The sequence below is a fragment of the Anolis carolinensis genome, chromosome 6 (assembly GCF_035594765.1).
Source record: "Anolis carolinensis isolate JA03-04 chromosome 6, rAnoCar3.1.pri, whole genome shotgun sequence".
NCBI classification, from domain to species: Eukaryota; Metazoa; Chordata; class Lepidosauria; order Squamata; family Dactyloidae; genus Anolis; species Anolis carolinensis.
The window spans coordinates 41,523,515-41,546,950 of NC_085846.1; the positions used below are offsets into that span (position 1 = coordinate 41,523,515).

The following is a 23,436-nucleotide window of genomic DNA, read 5'->3' on the forward strand; positions in this document are numbered from 1 at the left end:
CCTGTGGGATGAACGAGATAAGGCAAAGCACACTGCACAAAAGTTCCACCGAGAGAACAGAAATCTTTATTGGCAACAAATCTGAAGGACAAATGTGGTTTTGGTTCATCAAGTGCAGCCTGAAACAAGTACATAAGCCTTGCAACACATAAATGGTTGGCTCAATGCTTGAGTAAAACTGGTTAAGAAAACAGCTGATACCTTCACTAAACAGAAACTTAAAAGGTCTGACAAAAGCATTTCAAATGTGAAACTATAGTGAACATGCAAAAAAGTTGGGATAGAATATTTGGCATAAGTATAGCTGGCAGCAATAGGTGAAATTCATTTATTTTTAAATGAAAGGAGTGCATAGCACTCAGCCTTACATAGATCCATTGTTGGAGTAGTAATAATACCTGTGGAAAATGCTGGCTTGGCTAGAAAATACTGATCCTTGCCCCTCTGACTTACAGATAACAGCTTTTAGCACCATAGATTAAGCTACTCTTCCCCTTGGTTCTTACGTAACTAGAGGAAAAGGGGGTGAGGGAAAGAAAGCACAACAAAAGAAGATGAAGTTCAACATAGATAATACATCTGTCAAAATTCAACTTGCATTTTGTTTTGCAAAGCTACTAGCTTTCCACTGGTGACGGAATGAACAAGAATGCTTTGCGAGTAGCAGGTGCATATAAAAGCAGACTCCTACTTGTTCTACGGGAAACCCTAAAACTGAAACAAAACAAATTCATCTGAGGTTCACTGCAAAAGCAGCCATACCTTAAATCTGTATTAGAGGTCTCTAGCACCATACCTTTACCATACGTTTCTTCCTTTTACCACAGTAAGCTCCTTTGTTTCTCCTTTTCTAAGAGAGATGTAAACGACCATGTAACATTCATCAGTTTTATGAGAAATAAATTAACCATGTCCATAGAAAACATTTTCAGAAAGGGTTTCATACGCCCTATGTGATGCCTTCCGTTGGAGGCTTAGAACTCCCAGTCATCCATCTCAAGATGCTCTAGATTGGAAACTAATCCAAAAATGTGACTAGGATCTTGTGATTGCATTCCTTCAAAGCTAGTGATTGGAGTAACTGGATACAGCAGTTCAGGAAGTGCTTCAGAAGCCCGGCGTTTGATCTGAAAAGGAGTAAAAAAAACCTATCTAAAATCAACCCAATTTCATGTGCTCTTCCATTTGAGTTACCTATAGCTGCAAGTTTGAATACTTCAGACATTGAGGTGTATTAGGATGGGCAATTTCTGTGGGTCCAAAGAAGTCTTTGGAAGTCTGTATTCCCCAACACTCACTATCCCCCTCCATGGCATATTGCAACCCCAGAGGCTTCTAGGACACACAAAGGAGAAAGAGGACATTAGAGTGTTGGGGATGACCTTAGGGGGGACCACATGGGTCTTGCAGTTTTATCTACCCCTGAGCTATATTAATTTAACATCCTATGATTATTCACTTGTAACTTTAATAATAAAGCAGCGTTCTCATTTTTGTGAAGTCCACATAAAGTATTTGAAACCAGTATGGTTAGGTTGTCGCCTTAATCCCCAGTCAGTGGGCTCTCATGACCATCTGACTGGTGGTTAGGAGAGGAAAGAGATCCCCTCTTAAAAATTAGAGGGAAACATGCTTACATGGAAAACTGAGAAACCCAAAGGACTTTGAGGGAAGGCCCCTGAGCCGTACTATTTCATGATTCTCTAGCCACTACCTCCCTCTATGCTGGGGCAACATGTGGGCCTTAAACAGCACTTTAAACCCCCTTCTTCTTCAGCCCCATTTCTGAAATCAAAAATCAACTTTGCATTCTGCAAACATCTTACAAAGAAAGAAACTACAGTAGGCCTTCCACTTTTGTTTGTATTAGCACAGAAGGCCATGAAAGTGGGAAAACTGTGAAATAAAAACCATTATTTCACATGCTAGAAATCTCAAGAGTCTTGCTGGAGCACCTAGAGATTCCCAGTGAGAATATATTACTGAAATCAGCAAAAGTTGAATTCTAATATAGGTTGACTGTATTAGAAAAGATGAGCCAACAAGCCAGTTTACCTGTTTGAAAAAGGAATGGTTCAGCAGTGCACTTGCGCTTGGTCTATGCAAGAGAAACACAAGGTGAAGTTATATAATGTATCGATAGGCAGAAGATAAAAGCAGAAAGTGCGGGAGCAGGAAAAATCCTCACTGACCCGAGATATTCAATATCAGATTTATCACTGTCAGCTCTACCTACCTACAGATGGGAATGATCAAGAATGTGGGTGTCAACAGGAAAACACAAATCCAGCATCTGTTGATTTTCCACCTGCCCTTACAGAGGCCTGTACCATTTTGGTTTACTGTTAGAGTACTTATAGTACTGTGGGGATCAGGAAAGAATGTGTTTATATGTTCTACCTCCACTCAGACTCAACTGCAACCACCCTCCTTTCAGTCACCAAAATTAGTCTTCAACAGTGGTTCCAACAACGGTTCTACTGATTTGCATTTATGTCTGCATTCGTGGAAACCAATTATTGCTCCCTTCTGGCCATACCCCATGTAAAATCATGTTAGGTGTGTTCAATAGATGGGCAAGTATTAGCAGGAAGAAAATACTGACATATTTGTCCCCATCTCCGCACAAATCTTTTTATGCAGGATTATGATAATTTATTCTACAGATGCAGGCAGTAGCTGCTTCAAAGTATCTTCCAGTCCTGTGAAATGTTTAAGCTCTGAATCTTCTGGTAACTCCATTCACAGCCATTAAGTGTCCCCAGTGTACTTTAGTAATGTGCTGGAATGGGATCATTTTTTCCCACTCTCAGAGAATGCAAACACTTGATAAATACCATATTAACAACAAATCCAAGTCACACTTTCCTCCCCAAAATTGAGGCTCCAAAGAAGGGGTCCATCTTGGAATTGATGGTGTCCTAGAACCACAGGATTTTGGAAGAGGTCTGGGAGGGAAGCCAAGCATAATAGCCAGCACTCTCTCAAGTTGGGAAGGGGCAGTAGGAAACCCTGTGCTTAGGCACAGAGGGCTTTTCCCTCCCATCTTCTTTCTCCAGAGAGAAAGAGTGAAACCAGATCTGAAGTTGGGGCCCTCCAGCTTCTCTCTCTCTCTCTGCAACTGCCTGCATTCCTGATGACACCAAGCAGCATGTAAAATAGATAAAAATCCAGGATGCCAAGCGGGCTCAAATAAAAACAGTACACCCTAAATTGGAAAATATCCCTTTTCCCAAAGTTAAACAACAAACATAGGCTGTGTTTTACAATCAATATAATATGGTAATCACTGACTGTGTGGCCAAGACAGGAAGGAAACTGGGAAACAGTTACATCTTCACTGGATTGAACTTTGTGCCTGATTTACATATCCCTGACTACTTAAGCAACTGCAAGACCAAGAATATCATTTTCCTGTATAGAAAAAGTAAGTTTTTGAACCAGTTTCCTGCAACTCTCAGCATGATCTGATCAATTTTTGCAGGACCGTAACAGAAGGAAACACACTTTGAATGTACAGGCAGTCCCCGAGTTACAAACATCTGACTTACAGACGACTCATAGTGAAGAACAGGGGTGAGACAACAGGAAGTGAGAGAAATCTATCTCTAGAAAGGGAAATTTACTCCTGGAAGAGTTATCATGGGGAAAAGATAAAGCTTTCTCACTAATCCTTGTTTCCACAACAAGCCTAATTTTTCAAAATCCAATTTTCACTGGGACAGAAAGTGAGGTGAAATCTTCTGAACAGGGGCAAGGACCGCAAAACAAACACTGTGGATGTTAAGCCTTCCTTATACTATCCAAAGCTAGCTTACTTGCTTGTGTGTGAGATAGATGGATGGATGGAATTACACTTAAAAATGTATCTGTTTTGACTTATGTACACATTCAACGTAAGAACAAACCTAGAGAAGCTATCTTGTTCGCAACCTGGGGACTGACTGTATGCCAGACAGTACATCAAGAGTATAATAAACCATTTAGAAGATAAAGCATTTCAAATACTTTCATCTCACTATACCTCAAGTCTGGGTTCCTCTGCAAGCACTGCTCCACGAAGTGGTGGAAGGCAGGTGAAAATGTACGATGGTATGGATGTGGTGCTGCTTCCCCATTAGAGGCCCTGCCACTGCTGGCTGCCATACCGTCCCCAAGTCCACTACTAGTCCCCGAGTGGGAGGGTTTCATAATCAGCTCCTCTGGAGGAATCGTGGTAGTGTCCAGGAGACAAGGGACAGTGCCATTGAGCTTCTCCAAGAGCATCTGGAGCATGAAAAAGGAAGGCACCTGCGATTAGATATGCTCACATCAATGCGCTACTGTAGTGCTACTATATCTTTTTCTGATACATTCCTTCAGTCAAAGGGAATACTGAATCAGGGAAAGGGATGAGAATTTCCTTACCTGTGTTGCAGGCATATCCTTGAAGGGGACATGGCCATTTGCCAGTTCACAAGCAGTTATTCCTACACTGTATATGTCAGATTTTGCATCATAGCCTTGGAGATTCTAAAACCAGGAAATAAAAACAGCGTTGGGTTTAAATTTTTGGAATCCTTATTTAATTGAACAATGAAAGGATATAAACACTATATCTGTTCCAGCTATCCACACCAAGACAGTATTTACAGATGCTTCTATTTCTACTTGTTAAACATTTTAACTTAGTAGAAGGTGAGGGAGGAACACATCATTTTTGTGATTTAAGGATAAATCTACACAAAAATCCTTGGGTGTTTTGGTAGAGTGAAATACTGGCTTAATATTAATTAAAAATAATTAAAGTGGGGTACAAATAATAATTAACAACAACAACAATAATAATAATAATTTGTATCCTGCTTTTTCTCTCTAAAAAGAGACTCAAAGTAGCTTACAGCAAAATCAATACAATTTAAAACATATACAACATATATATATATATATATATACACACACACACACAAATATGAAAAAATTAAATATGAATGGTATTAAAATGAACAGTTAAACTCATTTTTTTATCAAAACCCTATTCATAGCACCCCCTGACATGATCTTAAAAATATCTTTGGAGAATATAAGCCATAAGTAGTTTATTCATTCCATCCATAAAATGTGTACAAATTAAGCAGTTCACCGTACACTGGGTTGGTGAAGAGACTATAATTTATGTATTATATCAAAATACATAATTTCACCCAGTTATTCTTATGAGATTAAGAAAGATCTCACCCACCTGTTGCAAAACCTCTGGACTCAGCCATGGCAGAACCTTGATGCTGTACTTGGGGAAATCATGAACTACTTTGAGACGTTGGCCATGACTGATCATGCTTAGGTTACTGCGCAAGCCAGAAAGGTATACCTTCCCATCTGCAGAAATCAGGACATGACTGGCCTTCACACTCCTGCATATAAAGAGGATAGAGAAAAAGCTGCCACAAACCCCTACCCAAATAAGGCACTTCCATTTGATACTTAAGAATGTGACACTTTTTCTTCAAGGAAGGAATTGTGGATAAGCCCAAAAATTATCTGGCTGAGTGGCAGAGAGAATGAAAAAAAACACACTCATAGGATTTTCTTCTCCCTTCCAAGTGACTTTGCTAAAAGAGTGGAAAGTAAACCTTGGGAACTATTTGGGGTGTCTGTTTTTTGAAGATGTCTTATGGAAGCAGAGTCCCGTTTCTTCTCTCCCCCCCCCCCTTTCCCCAAATTGGGATTCTGGCAGCGGCTTCTTGAGGGGAGTTTAGCAAGCGCTAGAGATGTGACCACCCCTTTCCTTCTACCCAGCATTCACGAGGTATATGCAAATGCTGGTATTCCAAACTAAGAAAAACCTGTGGTCCCAAGTATTTTTAGTTTAGGGAAATTCAACCTGTATAACTTTATTTTAAGACATTTTATTTGGGAGATCTCTCAAGCAAGGAGTCTTAGGAACTGTAGCCCTGTCACAGATTTGGGATGGGTGACACCTGGCTTGGAAACAGTACATGTAGATTTAGGAGTCTTGGGAGACCACAAGCTGAACGTGAGTGAATAGTGTAAAGTGGCAGCTAAAAAAACCAGTGTGATTCTGGGCTGCATCAATAGGGGTATAGTGTCGAGATCGAAGGAAGTCATAGTCCCATTCTATTTTGCTTTGATCAGACCTTGCCTAGAATACTGTGTCCAGTTCTGAGCACCACAAATCAAGGATACTGACCAATGTGATCAAAGGAAATAATAATAATAATAATAATAATAATAATCTTTATTTCTAGACCACCCCCTCTCCCCAGAGGGACTCAGGGTGGTTAACATACATATAAATGGCAAACATTCAATGCCAAAACTACTTCACTAATATCAAAAGTATAAAATAACAATAACACTCATTATAATAGAAATTCCACATTAGAAAAAATAAATTTAAACATGACACTCAGTAAAAACATCATTGCACAGAGTGAGCGTATACCTGGACCGATTTAAATAACCAAGTTGCCGAAAATGTTCAGTATTTGTTCTAGTTTCACTGTCTTAGACAATAGCTACTATGGTTATGTTAATCCTCCTCTCCGTACGCTAAGGTGCATAGATGTGTCTTTAACAGTTTTTTAAAGTAGAGGAGGATAGGGGCCCGGAGGAACAGTTTAAGGAGCTGCGTATGTTTAGCTTGGAGAAAAGAAGGCTGGGAGGGGAAATGATTACTATGTTTAATTATTTTAAAGACTGTCTCATTGAGGAAGAGTCAAGTATGCTTTCTGCTGCTTTGGAGGCTAGGATCAATGGATTCAAATTGCAGAAAAAAAGATTCCATGTAAACACAATGAAGAACTTCCTGACTGTAAGAGCTGTTTGGCAATGGAATATGCTCCTTATAGGGTGATGGATGCAGATTTTCTTCTCTGGATTTTTTTTTTAAAGCAGGGGCTGGATGGTTATCTGTTGGGAGTGCTTTGGTTGTTTTCTTGCAAGGCAGAACTGGATTGTGGTCTCGGAAGCCATAAGTCTGCAAGTCCTGGTCAGTGATGATAGCATGATTTGGGGGTCTCTTATTCATAGGGTCAGCATAACTCAAAATCGACCTGACAGCATCTAAAAACAGCTATTCTCACTACAATCACAACTTCCTGATATTCTGTAGGAAATTAAGATAGTGAAAATTAAGACCATTTAAATTTGTTCTGTATTGCTTTCAACGACTTTCAACAGCAATAGCTCTCCTTACCTGTGAACATATCCCATATGATGAATGTAATCAAGAGCCTTCAACACACCTTGGAGAATATAAGCCATAGCTAGTTCACTCATTCCATCCATAAAATGTGTACAAATTAAATCTTTAGCAGAACCTACAAAGTGAAAGATTACAAATACAAAATATTTTCAAGATCCAGAAAAGATCTTGTTTGCTGTATTATTTAGAGCTGTATTATTTGTACAAGGATATATGCAAAGTCATATCATATTCAATTCTAAGATTATCTTTGTATCTTAGTTTCTTCATATTCAAGCATGACATTTTGTTCTGCTTGTCTTATCTACAAACAATAGCTTCTAAAGAAACAGTTGTTTTATAAGATTAGAAAATAATAAATTCTTTTAATTAAAATTAACCATTCCTAAAGAAATTAATCAGTTTAATTTGTGCATAAATGAAATATCTGTGTACAATACCTTATACCACTACCTTAATCACAATCAATAGGCTTTTATTTCACAACAATACAGTATATTTAAGATGGGAGTGTTAATGTGAAGCACATAAATATGGCATCTGACATGCAAGATACAACTTATCCGCATTAAAAAAAAATGCACAATTTCTATCACATTTTTTCTGGTACTCCCTGACACCAGCAGTGCCTGAATATTGCTTCACGTTGAAGGTGATACAACCTAAGCAGATCCTGCTTCATAGTAGGAGGGTAATTCATATTATACCTACCATAAGCCATGAAAGATGTAATAACCCACAGTTCGTTGTCAGCTATGAAGGCTGCTTTATATGGCACAAGGTTGGGGTGACTGAAGAATTTTGAGACATGAAGCTCTCCCTGAAACGAAAAGAATTATGCATTTTAATAAATTGCTTAATTATTAGAGGGCATCCAAAGTACACATGAACACATATTCCCTGTAGTTCTGCTAGGGAAAACATGTTGTACCTTCAGCAAATAGGTATGGAACTTACAGGGCCCATTTCCACAAGGCCATAATTAAAAGCACTGAGGCCATAATCTATGTACAATTTCCAAGTGAATCCAGTGGAACTCTAATTCTGAGTAAGCATTTATCAGATAATGTGATAAGAAATTTATTTCAGCAGTAGATTTAAAATGCATTGGTCTGGTGTGACTGATTCCCAGCTCTGCCCAAAGAACAGTAACCCCTGTCAAGTGGTATTCTGTCTGAATCAGTATCGCTGATGTCCCCCTGAATTGGAATTGGATCCTATTCCATTGCTTCCCATCTCCTCTTCCTCCATGAAATGAGTAGAAAGGCTTTGGTTTCTGGTTTTTTTCTGCAAAGTAGTTGGGCCTTTGTTTCTTATCTTTGTGCTCTGAACAACTTTGATCAGCTTTATTTCTTCTACCAGTATTTTTTTAAAAACCCTTTGTACTAAAAGCAAACTGATAGGTTGGCTCTAGACCTTTGGTCGGCTTCCCAGGCTTTAAGCAGAGGGATATTCTGCCTATGGCTACTGCAGTAACCAATCTTGTGGAAAAACTACTCTATTGTTGCTGAGCAATCTACAGTGATATGCTTGCTGAACAACTGCAGTGATATGCAGTGAATAAGTCATGCACTGATATCCTCAACATTTCTCAAACCCATAGGACAGCTACTCTTGCAAGAACTGCTGTTGTCAAATTTGTAAGTCAGTATGGGGAGGCAAGAAAAATTCAATTAGCTAGCAAGGCAAGAGAAACTGATGACAAGATGATGATGAGATATTTGGAAGGAGGGTCAACATTTCTAACAGAAGTCCTGCCTTGATCAGTTGGCATGAGAAAGTAATCCACAAGTCAGCTGACTGCTTGTGGAAACATCCAGAGAATGATCAATTCTGTGATTCTCCAGAAAATGATCAGTTCTGTGACAGTGGGTCAAAAAAACAGAAGGGTGGTCTTTTCCTTAATTCCAGAATTATGTGGTCTTAACAAGAGAATGGCCGAAGGGAGGTCTGTAATACTAATTCAAGCCCCACCAAGATAAAACATGTTCCAGAATAGACAAACCAAACTAATTTGTACCTGCAAAAATCCCACCATCTCATTGGTGCAGGTCTCTAAGTTGATCCTCCGGACAGTGACCAACTCTCCTGTTGGTTTATACCGTGCCAGATTCACAGTCATTAGCTCCTCAAAGCCCTTCCCTGAAAAGATAGAGAAAGGGTCACCATCCCAACCATTTTATTTATTTATTTATTTACAGCATGTATATTCCGCCCTTCTCATCCCGAAGGGGACTCAGGGCGGATCACATTACACATATAGGCAAACATTCAATGCCTTTCAATATAGAACAAAGACAAACAAACATAGGCTCCGAGCAGCCTCGAACTCATGACCTCCTGGTCAGAGTGATTCATTGCAGTTAATTGCAGCTGGCCTGCTCTCCCGCCTGCGCAGCGCCACAGCCCGGAGCCTATTTTTAGTTCAATCTCACTGAAATGAAGGACAAGCTGTCTCAGAACTATTTTTACTGCTTTAAATAGCTATTATAAGAAAAAAAATTTAAAAAGTAAAATGTTTATAATTTTACTATCTTTGTTCCTCACACTTCTTCTTCCATTAAGTAAAATGTGCATAAAACCCTTAATCTCAATGCCATTAAAAAAAACTAACAGCCTATCAACAAAAGACAGCATTAATCAATTCAGAAAGCAAGGTAGTTAAGAAAACCCAGGATATCAGTACTTTACAAAGAAACAACCAAAATATTCCTCCATCCCATAAAAAAACATTACCTATTGTAGTCAATTGCTCATAACAGTTACTATCAGGCAGATAACTGCTCATGTTGTCCCTTTTTGGGGAAGATGCTATTGATTCTGAGCTTGCTTCATTGGTCTGGAAAAAAAAGGAAAACAAATGACATCCAGAAGGCTACTAGGAATAAGAAAGAGAGGCTTTTTATGTATTTTAAATTGCAGGATGTATCTACATAAACTTTCAGAAAAATAATTTCACTGACATGAGTTTTTACTCAAATATCATATATGGAAAGCTATCAAACAGCTGCCAAATGCTTTATTAGGCCTGTTCTTCTCATTTAATCTCTTCCCAGAAACAATTGTTACTAAGGTGGTAATCCAACATGCACTTACCAAAAATAAGTTCCACTGATTTTAGTTGTTTTTACTGAGTGGATTCACCAAGCTCTCATTCCAGTTTGTATCTAGATTATTTGGCTGCATTTGGACATAATGATAAACCAGGGAAGCACTGTTTATACTTACTAATCAATTGAGTATAAGCAATATGCAGATGCATTTACCCAAAAGTCATCTGAAATCAGCAGCAGTTTGGACTCTGCCCTGACTGTTCCTCAATATATGGGAAGAATTTAGGACTTGTTTCTATGGTTCCTTGCGAAGCCAGACAAACAAACCATAGAAACAAGCCCTGCCAAGTGCAACTGACACAGTTCAGCTGCTCCTGCTCAAGTGGAACTGAATATGCAACATGTATCAGCCACAGTCCCTGCAATTTTCTTATTGTTTTACATGAATAGGGTTGTATTTTACTCCTAGAACATTTTGTCAGTAATTTTTGTAATACTGAAAATTCAACAAATGTTGACATTTCAAATACCAAATTTCTATATGCTATGCAAACTTGAAATCTAGGTTTTGCCAGAACTTGGAAAAGTTATCATTTTAATCTATAGATCCCAGAAATGGTTGCTTTGCCAGTTGGGGTTATAGGAAAATTTACTTGAACAAGTCCCACATTTCTGAGTATCTTCCAAAGAGATAGGATAACCCTCAATATTTCAGATTCAGTATTTACCTAAGGTGATCTTAGGAAACAGAACAAGGAAAGAAATCTACCTCCAACAGACAGCTGTGGATTTGATGACGCAGGAGTTGTTATATTCTTAATATTAATATTAATCTCCCAAATGTGCAATGCTCACTACACTTCCTTTGAAAGCTTTATGAACAGAATGCTTCCCACCCTTTTTTCTTTGTTGTTTTTGTTTTGCCTACAAAGCACATTGCACACTGAATGGGCCTTACAAATGAATGCCAGTGAGTATGTGTGTATATTTAAAAACATGTAACTCAAATACTAGAAAAGAAAAATAAGCAGAAAATATTATTTGAGACAAAGGCAGCCATCTGTTTACTCCAAAATAAGTCCTTTAAATGGGCTTACTTTCAGGTAAACATGGATGCAACTGCAGCCTGAAACTCTTTGGAAAAATAGGTAGTTGTACATTAAAACAAACACTCTAAAGGTTCACACTGCAAAAAAACCACAGATCTGTTATTTTGACATATAAGCACATTTTGTTCTGAGAAAGTTAACAAACCCAACCTTCCAAAACAGCATTAGTTATTTTCCACAACTCCAAGCAGAAATAACTGCTTGGAAAATTCTATCCATGCAAAACTGTACTAAAGTCTTGATATTTTTTAAAAACGTAAAACGCTCAAATTAAAATGCTTCTTGTGAAGTACAGCACAGAAATAGCCCCTCCAAGAAAAACAAATACAGCTGCTGCCAAGGGTTTCAACACAGGATCTCTTTTGGTGTAAATGGCAAAAATTTAGAAAACAGCAAAAAAGCCCATATTTCTTATTCCAAACATACCGTTTTATAAAATATACTAGCCTCAGAATAGCTGGCTCTTTTGAAACATGTTTAATAACGTTTGCATGGAAAAATAATTAGATTGTGCTGTTAGCAATGCAATGGAAAAAGAGAGCCTGAGTTGGAAAAGAATCTCTGTAAAATTAGCAACCCATGATTGATCTAACTACTCCAGCCTCATTCCACAAATTCTCCCTTTTCTTTCCTACCCAGAGCCCCCTTTCCCCCTAGACTTCATACGACGAATTCCAACAGCTCCACTTGCTCTGGCTCCAAGCCTTCTTAGTGCTTCATGTGCTCAAAATCTCCTTTTCATTCCATTTTGTTTGCTTTAGCTACAATGGCTGTCTGCTTTCTTCCTATTTAACTGCTAAACCTGCCAAACATTTCTGTTGTTTCTTTTTTTCCCTGTCAAGAGTATAGAACATCTTTTATTGCTAGGCCTTTTGAAATGCATTGCCCCATCCTTCCTTCCTTTGCCTCAGCTTCTTATGAATTTTTCCCTTTCCCCTCAAACTTGGGTTTCCTCTTAACAATGATTCTTTCTCTCATTTCACTCCCTAATCTGCTTCCTTTTTTCAGCTGTCCCAGGCTGTTGACAAGGTTGTAACTGACAGTGTTTATGCCTTTTAAAAACAGAATATTTATGACTATTCTATAGTAACACAGTATCTCAACTATTGGCACAGTGAATGTTGCTAAAAGTTTCAAAAGTATGTCTCCTCCAAGATAAATCTCATTTAGTTCAATATGGCTTTCTTCAAGGAAAATGACTACAGATTCAGGAATGGATTTACTACTGAATAGGCATACACGGGCCTATGCTGTTTGTTATTACATACATTGATGGAATAACAATGCTCCTAGGTCTCAATAGTTTGACCAGGCATCTATATCTTTCAGCTCTAGTCAAAACTATGATAAAATAGTTTCAAGTTAAATCTGGCATGTCATTCCTGCCTGAGATTTAATTTTTTGTCTAAGAAAATGTAAGAATATTTCTCTCTTACTGTGTTGATTTTAAATTCCCCCTCTTAAATAGATATTATGCCCATTAAAATATTAAAAGAGATAAATAGAAAGGTCATAGAATTTTTTATACTAGGACTGGGAAGAGCAATTTGAAAATCCAAGATTTATGGCTAAAACAAATCCATGTGCCACACACCAAAACCTTATTTCCAGGGTGAAACCTTGTTCCCACATATGTAAAGCGGAAAACATTTGATGTATAAATAAGATAAAATGGAAAAGAAGTCAGGATGTTCACAAGGAATAGAACAAATTCTCATGCAATAGGCCACAGCACCACAGCCTATAAAAATCACTTACTTTTCTCCGAGAGTCACCCAGAGGCTGCTCTGGAGTAAAAAAATCAATCATTCAACCGTGTTTTCTTATTAAACATGTACCAATTACGAATAAAATTAAAATAAGATTATTAACAAGTGATATTTACTTGAAAATAATATCCAGTCCTATGCTGCAGCCATATATGCAGCTGGACAAAAGTCATATTTTTTTTCAAATCTTTAGAGGGTATACTTGGCTTTATCTGGCTAGGCTACAGAGCTGAGAATCTTGGCAAAATTCAAATTACATTCACCTTTTCACAGGAAGCATACCAACTCTTGAGAATATCCAGTCTAAATCACTTTGAGCAGAAATATGGTTTGAGACCTCTACATGTGGTCTTCAAACACCAACAAATACCCCATAATCACAGGCCAGCAGGAGGGAAGGTAGAAAGCAGCAAAGATGGAAACATAAGGAAATTCTATGACAATTTTACTAGTTTTGTGCTTGCAAGCTTTTTTGAATCTGTATTTTATAGCTACAATTTTTTATATTGCTACAGGATTTTAGAGAAACTTACCGAAGCAGTCATAAAAACACTGGGAGAAAAGTAATAATATATAATCACAAACTTGAAACAGTATACTAAGTTCTAGCTCAAGTCAGCACAAGCTTAGCATTAAGGGCAATTGATCTGGTTGTCTTCACTCTTTCCATGTATACGAGACAAGAAGAAAGAAATATGCAGAAAAGAGAAAACAGAGCTTAAAATACACAAAAGTGTCAAAATGATATAGGAGATAAGTGTGCTACACTTAAAACTCAGAGATACGGGATAGACTCACCAACAATTGACCCTTAATTAATTCACTAAAGTCGCTTTCTGTGATGGCAATGAAATTTGAATCCAAGCAGAAGCTTAGAGGCTTTTAAGAGATATGTCTGAAGGACAGTAAAGGTTGTTTCATATGGGTTTCTGAAGATTTCTTTTAACCGAAGAACTTGGAGTAGGCTAGATTTAGAATATCTGGTGGAACTGATCTACTACATTTCTACAGTTTTAAGACACATTGATAGTAAGATACATAGTCATTTCAGTACCACCAACAGAAAGAGAAAGACCCTGTGATTCTAAGATACACCCTTTTATTAGAGATGTTTATATGGGGAAATGTTTATCAGTGTGTCTTAAAATCGAGGACATACATATTCTTACTTGTTGATTTGGGATATTTATTATATAATAATGCATGTTCTAAGAGTCAACTTATATCATAAATAGGAATTGTACTGATGTTAAATTATTTGAATATTTTCCTATTAATTTTTAATTTTCCAGAATCCTATTTTAAATTAATCGGCTTATTATGTATTATTTAAAGTTTACTTATGTAGAATGATCAGATTAATCATTCCTATATAAATTAATATATTTATTGTTGTAGAAATGAAATCTTGATTTCATGTGCCCATGTGAATAGATTTTTTCCTATCTTTAAAAAATTATCAAAACATTTATTTTAAATACAAAAATACAAAACTCAGTAAAAGTGAAGGCAGGGAGGAAAGGAGAAGGGAGGATGATGTAGGAGAGGCATTGACAATATTGATTTTCAGGATTATAATACTAACAACTCTTTTTATATTACCTCTGGTTCAGAAAAACAATTATGTATGTAGATCTTGAAATGTCCTGATATAAACCGTTTCTATTTGTCAGTGAAAATAAGTATGTTAAACCCCACCCCCACACACAAACATAGTAAATCTTTAACTACTTATACTAGCAAATTATCTTTCACAAAAAGAGAGAGAAAAGTATATAAATTAAAGCTTTTACTGTCAAAGCCTAAATTATTGAGATTAAGTGCTGCAGCATGAGGGTAAGGAGAGAAACAACAGCAAACCTAAATGTTTTGAGCACCTGGGTATGTGCATTTCAGATTTAGATTTTATTATAGATAATTTTGCTGAAGGAAATTTTAAACAAATATAGTGACTAAGAATGTGTTAGATTCAGCAATTGAACTCCCAAAGGAAAACACAATAATGCATAATACAATCACACAACAGCTTAGAAAGAAATGATTATAATGATATGGAAAAGCAAACAGCCACAAATGTTTGTGACCATCTCCTTAGCACAGCATAACATTCTTAGTTCAAAAAAACCTGTGCCACCTCCTCTACTGTAGACGTTCGTTCCCATGCTTTCATCACTAACATTTAAGAATCACAGTTTGGGGGCAAAATCCAACAGAAATGCTCTTTTTGCCAGAGAACAATGCTTCTGGAAGGGGCTTTTAGGTTTTAGAAGAGATTCTGTAACTGTAAAAACTAATGCACAGATGATAAATGCTTTTTGTTTTAAATTTCTGTGGAATGCTAATCATTCTTGCAAAAACTCAAAAGCAGACTAATTAAATTTCTATGGTTAGACCTATACTAAAAAGTTTGTGGACTGCAATCTTTGCATTTTTCACCTTCACCAAACTGAAAAATATAAAATATGGAGTCAGAGTAAAGTATATTTCTAATCTAGTTTAAACTCTTACCTCCAAATAGTTCCAATTCCCTCAAGCCCTCAAAAATGAACTTCTCGGACATCCATCTCTAGAAAAGAAAAACACAAAATTCTGTGACATTAATATTATTTATCCATGTATATACTATATAGATTATTATAATAAATCTAGAGATGTTACAAATTATATCCATCAAAGCAAAACCCTCTGTATTCTTCCTAATATTAGCTAATGTCTGGTATCACCTATTATAATACCTGAAGAGCCTTAGGCTTTTAACCCATTTGTGTAAGAGCTATTTGTGCTCTGAACATAAAGTTTATATTGGGTTAAAATAAAGCAGTCAGGAATGTGGTATAAACAGTATCTGATTATACTGAGAGCTGACATTCTGGGATAAACGAAATGTACGCATTTCCAAAATAAACACAGAAAGAACAAGAACAAAATCTAGAACTTTATGTTCTTTTTCATGAGTCTGAATGTATCTTACGTTTAGCTGTATTGGCAATACAATTTTATGTTAACTTGGAAGAACCTTATCTGCAACTATTAAAACAAAACAAAATGAAACAACACGTCTGCAGCAGAAATGGCAATAAACAGATCTAGAGACGCAAGGTGAAAATTCCCCTCTTTCAGAAATGTATGATTTCATATATTTGTTATTAAAACTTTCTAAAATGAAGGACAAGCTATACAACTGAAAACACTTTAATTGTTGTAGCTCAATGTCAGGGAATCATGGGATTTGTAGTTTGGTGAAGCACCAATACTATTTGACAGAGAAGGCTAAAGACCTTGTGATCTACAATTCCCATGATTCCATTACATTGAACTATAACAGTGTTTAAACCTACAGCATTTCTCCAGGCATGATAGAATATCAAAAGTTTTTGATGTCTTCATCTAATTCAAATAAACTAAATAATACTCCAATAAAAATAATTTCAACTAAAGCTCTAAATTCATGAAAAGAAAAATTTTACTGCATAGTAAGTTTACCACTGTTAAAATGTATGTCCAACATATAAGCTAAATTACTTTTCAATAATCTTAGTGCAGTGGAAAATGTGATTAGAAATAGTATTTATATTTATTCAACTTTTTATTATATTCTGTCCCGCATCAAAGATCTCACAACAAGCATGAAAATAAGCTACACAATTTAAAGCAATACAATAATGAAATTAACTAATATCTAAAAACCTATTTTAAAATAATCCCAATTTTAGAAATTTCTGAAAACCCACATAACTGGATTGAAAACTTTGTAAACTATCACTAATAGTACCACGTTATCAAGATTTTAAAAAGATTAGATAGCTTTTAACAGGTTTTAAGCGTTTGAACACTCAAATGCCGTAAGTCAAGGAGTCAGAGAGAACTGGACTTCAATATGGAAAACATGACCTCTAGTCTCATTTTGCAGTGAAAATTTAAGCAAATTTCCATTGCCTTCTGTTAAAATGGGAGGAAGAATGACATAGAGTGGGAGTAAAAAAATAAACCATGCCAGAAATGAACCTAGTGTTTCCCTATACTCCCCTGTTCTTCCTCTTTTCCTTCACAGTGCTGTTGTGGAACCAGACATTTTGCTTTCTGATTATTTGTAATTTAGGATGCCATCCAAATTCTACATTATGAATATTTTAACTATAATCAGTTCATACAAGAGAACTTCCTAATGAAGTTGGCTCATTTCAACAAACAATAATTAATTTTTGTTAGGTTCAGGCATAATAAAAGGCTGTCATTAATCAAAAACAGAAGTCAAATTTGCTGAACAGCTCACTGTAAGCACATAAACTAATATAAGCTCATAACAATAAACTGTTGTTTTTTGTGACATCCAGAAAAAGTCAATGAACACCCTAAAGCATTTTTTCATAATATATGAAGCCATCCAAATGAGAAAATTACTCTAGTATATAATTATTTTCAGAGTCATCAAAAAAGTCTTTAAATATAGGACTCCAGACATAGTGCTATGGTCTTCCATTTTGTACCACCATAACATTTTTGATACTTTCTGAAAACAAAATGCATAAGTCAACACAGCCCTATTTCATACATCAACCACATGCTTGAAATGGAAAGGGCATGCAGAAAATGCTTGTTAAGTCTTGAAAGTCTTGACACTCACCCTAATTCGTTCTGGTTTACTTACGAGGAAAGACATGGAATCTAGACTGGGTAATACTACTCCACAGGCACGTAATTTTAAAGAAGCCCTGACAAAAAAAGAAAGAAAAGAACAAGAAACGGTTTAGGAGCTGATAAAGTTAACATTTTCTACTCTATATCTTGCCAACAGCAAGGCCACTGTGTTTGGCAAGGTAAATCACCTGGTATAAAACAAACCAGGCTGATCATACTCAGAGTAAATCTGGGATAGTACAACATTTTGCAATAGACCAACTACTGGCATTGATGTCTGGCCAGCAGGGTTAAATGTACTATTTCCTTGATCACAAAGATCACTAGGTAGTCTTTAAGAAAATCAAAGCAATAGACTTTCTGTAGTTTGCATTGTCACCTCCATGGGAGAAGAAGTATGCATCTGCACATTCTCCCGAACTCCATGCTTTGAGATCCCAGTATACAGGTAGTGCCCCAAGTTACAAATACCCTACTTAAAAACAACTCAGTTAAGAACGGGGGTGAGAAAACAGTAAGTGAGAGAAATCTACCCCTATGAAGAGCAACTCACTCTTGAAAGAGTTTTCAAAAGGAAAAGGTGTCTCCACTGAAGCTTTATCACCAATCCTAGTTTTCAGAACAAGCTATTTTTTTCAAAATTCAATTACCAGTATCAAAACAGGGACATAGACAGCAAAACAAACACCGCAAGGGTGTTGGAAAGGAGATTATGCTATCTTATTTCAAGAGACATTTCAAGAAGGGTGTATCTGACACTCACGCCTCGTCAAGTATATGCTGCTATTTCTGCTATTAATCCCCTGTTGATACAATGCCTTCATAGCTCACATTGACAGTATGTACAAATATGGGTGAACCTGTCTCCTCCCAGGTATTTGTGTGGAGTAGTTGTAGCTACTGGGATGTATAGTTCACTTCACTTATAATCAATGAGCACTCTGAACTCCACCAAAGATGGAATTGGACCAAACGTGGCACACAGAGCCCCCATGACCAACTGAAAATACTGGAGGTATTTGGGGAAAATTCACCTTGATTTGAGGGAGTTGTAGTTCACCTACATCCAGAGAGCACTGTGAACCCAAACACCGATGGATCTGGACCAAACTTGGCACACATACCTGATACACCGAAATTTGGTTACTGGAGGGGTTTGGGGGGAAACTGACCTTCCTTTCTGGGAGTTGTAGTTCACCCATAACCAGAGAAATTGTGACCTCCACCGATGATGGACCTGGACCAAATTTGGCACACAGAACCCTCATGACTAACTTGACCTATTGGAGGGGTTTGAGGGGACTGCCTCACTATAGTGGGAGTTGTAGTTTACCCTACAGCCAGAGAGCACACTGAATCCCACCGATGATGCATCCAGAGCAAACATGCCCAGCATAACAAACTTTAAGTACTGGTGGAGTTTCTCGGGGTTAACCTGGCATGATGTCAGTTCTAGTTCAACCACAACCTGGTGCATTTTGTACAACTAAACATTGACTTTTTCAAATAACCCAGACAATGCAAGGTACCCAAGATAGTCTATCTATACACATAATAAAAATGAAAAATGTATATTTGTCTATGTGGTGGAGGTATCCACTTACATACTGCCTCCACAAACAGCTATAGTTCCCACTGAGCAGGAGACACCAATGGCCCTCCCTACACTGACATGCATGTTATAGTGAGTGCCATGAACATATAGCCCAAGCCCTGCCAGTGTCCTCCACAAACACCATTCTGTCCCCCACCCAAGCCCTGTCAGTGTCCTCCACAAACACCATTCTGTCCCCCACTGGGGACAATTTCATCTTAAATGTTCTGTTTTTCCTCCAGAATGGACATCCCAGCTTTCCTTAATTTGCATGACTCAGCCCACTGCCTCGACCTTAACCCTTTCCTACTCTCTCCTATGGCACACAGTTAACAGAGGAATTGTTCAGCAACTGAACAAGAGGTTTTGGGAGAATTCACCATGATTCACAAGAGTGGTGCTTTACCTACATCCAGAGAGCACTGTTAACACAACCAGCGATGGATCTGGACCAAACTTGCCACAGATAAAGGGACTCGAAGTACCTTCATTGATACTGTGATCCCCACAGAAAAGCCCCATGACCAACTGAACGTACTGTAGGGGTTAGTGGGAATGGACTTTGATTTTGGAAGTTATAGTTCACCTGCATCCAGAAAGCACTGAACCCAGCTGAGGTCAGATCTGGACCAAACTTGGCACACAGACCCAACATGGCCAACTATGCATACAGACCTGCTTTGGGAGTGATTGACCTCGAATCTGGGAGTTGTAGTTCACCCTTATCCAAAGAGCCCTGAACCCAGCTGAGATCAGATCTGGACCAAACTTGGCATACAGACAAGACCTGCTTTGGGAGTGACTGACTTCGAATCTGGGAGTTTTAGTTCACCCTTATCCAAAGAGCCCTGAACCCAGCTGATTATGGATCTGGACCAGACTTGGCACACAGACCCAACATGGCCACTGCGAAATACTGGCAGGGTCGGGGGTGATTGCCCTGGGAATCTGGGAGTTGTAGTTCACTCTTATCCAGACAGCACTGAACTTAGCCAGCAACGGATCTGGACCAAACTTAAGTGATATTACCTAACATCCCAAAACAAACAATGCCTTCTTCTAATAACCCGGGCATCGCTAGTAGTCAATAAAAAACACTATCAGTTCAGTGTGTATTTTCTGCAGCTGTGTGGAAGGGGCCTGGGCTATATGTCTGTGTGGAAGGGCCCATAAGACTCCATCAGAGGGCGCCCCCCTCCCGGAAGAGGACAAAATGGCGGCCAAGCCAAACGCTCCCTCTCCCCCCTTAAGGGTCCCGCTCACCTCAGTCCAGAGGGCTCCTCCTTTGGGCCGGCGCTGTCCCTCGACGGCAACCCGGGGAGAGGCTGCCCGGCTGGCTGGGCCGCGCGGCTTGGGGGGACCCTCGGGGCCACCTCTTCCGCGGCCTCCTCCTCCAGTATCTCTTCCTCGCCCCACACGGGCCGCCCCCACACTCACCCGAAGCGCCCCAAGCGAGAACGCCCGCGGGGCCGGAGCGGAAGAGAAAAGACAGGCGGGCGAGCGAGCGAAGACAACAGCCCCTCAGAGACACTCCCCACAGGCTTGGCCGGCGGAGGCCAAAGAGGCAGGAAAGACAGAGCGGCAACGCAGGACGGCACTTCCGGGACTCTTGTCGCCTTCCTGCCTCCTCGCGAGCGGAAGTGACTTCGGCTATAGAGAACATGACTGAAATTTGAGCCTTGAGTGGGAGGGAGGATTTCTCAGGCGCCTTCCACACCGCTATATGGTCCAGATTTTCAAAGCAGATAACACTGGTCAACAAGTTTTGGGGAATACTTATGCTACAGTACAATATATTCTATAATACTAATACAGTAGAGTCTCGCTTATCCAACATATTTGGGCCGGCAGAATGTTGGATAAGCGAATATGTTGGATAATAAGGAGCGATTAAGGAAAAACCTATTAAACATCAAATTAGGTTATGATTTTACAAATTAAGCACCAAAACATCATGTTATACAACAAATTTAACATAAAAAGTAGTTCATTACGCATTAATGCTATGTATTTACGAATTTAGCACCAAAATATCAGGATGTATTGAAAACATTGACTACAAAAATGCATTGGATAATCCAGAACGTTGGATAAGCGAGTGTTGGATAAGTGAGACTCTACTGTAGTATATTATTCTGGCAGTGTAGTGTTTTATTTTGTAGTATACTAATATACTGGTGGCACAGTGTGTTAAAGCACTGAGCTGCCGAACTTGTGGACCAAAAGGTCCCAGGTTCAAATCCCGGAAGCAGAATGAGCGCCCGCTGTTAGCTCCAGCTCCTGCCCACCTAGCAGTTCGAAAACATGCAAATGTGAGTAGATCAATAGGTACCGCTCTGGTGGGAAGGTAAAAGCGCTCCATGCAGTCATGCCGGCCACATGGCCTTGGAGATGTCTATGGACAACTTCGGCTTAGAAATGGAGATGAGCACCAACCCCCAAAGTCGGTCACGACTGGACTTAGCATCAGGGGAAACCTTTACCTTACCTATACTAATATAGTTCACATCGAGCCCTCAGTGGTGCAGCAAGTTAAACAACTGATCTGCTGAACTTGCAGACAGAAAGGTCCCAGGTTCAAATCCCGGGAGCGGAATGAGCGCCCGCTGTTAGCCCCAGCTTCTGCCAACCTGGCAGTTCGAAAACATGCAAATGTGAGTAGATCAATAGGTACCGCTCCGACGGGAAGGTAGCGGTGCTCCATGCAGTCATGCCGGCCACATGACCTTGGAGGTGTCTACGGACAACGCCGGCTCTTTGGCTTAGAAATGGAGATGAGCACCAACCCCCAGAGTCAGACACGACTGGACTTAATGTCAGGGGAAACCTTTACCTGTACCTTAGGAAGCCTGAACTTCATGACTTCACATGGTTAACACACTGCTTAGTGTGACAAAGAAGAGCCTGATTGACTTATTTGAATAACTTAGGACCTCATCCCACTGAACAGACCATGTGTTTGGAAGAGTGGCTAATACTGGAAGAAATGAATTATTTTGCATCAAGGAACTTTTGGGAACTTTCCCCTGAAGTTTAATGTAGCAGGTACGACTGTAGGTCTGCTTCTCATTTTGGATCTCCATCTTATCTGTACCATGCAGAGATGCACAGAACTGGTAACTCTGAAGCACATGTGCATGTGGCTGGGAAAGTCCCAGGGCTGTTTTGTTGGCAATGATGTCTTTTATTCTTAAGATTTGATCATAGTTGTGATATGGGATGTGGCAAAGGTGTGGCTATTCAATCCTCTCCCCTCCTCCCTCCCCTCCTCTCCTCCCTTCCTTCCCCTCCCCTCCTCCCTTCTTTTCCTCCCCCTCCCCTCCCCTCCCCTCCCCTCCCACCCCCCTCCTCCTCCCTTTCCCTTTCCCTGGACATGAGCCTGCACTCTTCAGCTGTGCACCTGTGGAGTTCGAGTTACTTGTTCTTCTTAAAAGTAGATTTAGAAGCTCAGTAGAAATGAGTTAATATAGGATGTCACAACTTTTACTTTTCAACTAATTGAAAGGAAATTTACAAGCAGCTGATCATAGAATCATAGAATAGTCGAGTTGGAAGAGACCTCATGGGCCATCCAGTCCAACCCCCCGCTAAGAAGCAGGAAATCGCATTCAAAGCACCCCCGACATATGGCTATCCAGCCTCTGCTTAAAGAAGGGACAAAAAAAAAGAAAGCAAGTCAGCGTTCTCTATGGCTCAAAAATGATGTCACCTTAAGTCAAAAAGGGAGCAATGAATGGACAGAGACCAATCTTCCTTCTGAAATAACTTCAGGTTTTCATGGTTATGGAACATCGAAAGCCAATATGCTGGTTTCCATATCTGGGGGATTTGCTCTGAAATTGCCCTATGCCAGGAAGGATTCAGGAATTTGTGCGTTATTGTATGAATTTGCCTTAACTTATTATTTGCATACCTCATGGGGAGCAGGGAAGAATAAGAGACTGACTGTATGTTCATTTGCACCACTTAAGAGCTAAAGTTCAATAGTGTCTTTCATTTTTGGCATTTCATCACAATTATGTTATTGAATGTGTATCTAGTTGTGGGGAAGGTCTGGCTGTTAAAT

The 23,436-nt window shown here is 38.9% G+C and overlaps 1 protein-coding gene across 2 annotated transcripts; it reads right to left on the reverse strand.

Moving 5' to 3' along the window:
* Positions 1 to 43: 43 nt before the first annotated feature.
* Positions 44 to 20,968, reverse strand: strada (STE20 related adaptor alpha). 2 transcript variants are annotated; one of them, XM_008113122.3, is made up of 13 exons: positions 20,634 to 20,968; positions 17,763 to 17,850; positions 15,647 to 15,704; positions 13,128 to 13,156; positions 9,944 to 10,046; positions 9,228 to 9,349; positions 7,919 to 8,027; positions 7,199 to 7,322; positions 5,222 to 5,393; positions 4,408 to 4,512; positions 4,025 to 4,266; positions 2,056 to 2,098; positions 44 to 1,127 (listed from the first exon to the last, which is right to left on the reverse strand). In XM_008113122.3, the coding sequence occupies exons 2-13, from the start codon at positions 17,796 to 17,798 to the stop codon at positions 975 to 977; spliced, it is 1,296 nt and encodes a 431-aa protein (XP_008111329.1). In that variant the 5' UTR covers positions 17,799 to 17,850; positions 20,634 to 20,968; the 3' UTR covers positions 44 to 974. The 2 variants fall into 2 exon arrangements, with proteins under 2 accessions (XP_008111329.1, XP_016849985.1); XM_016994496.2 differs by lacking the exons at positions 13,128 to 13,156; positions 20,634 to 20,968 and having other exon boundaries at positions 17,763 to 17,845.
* Positions 20,969 to 23,436: the final 2,468 nt, after the last annotated feature.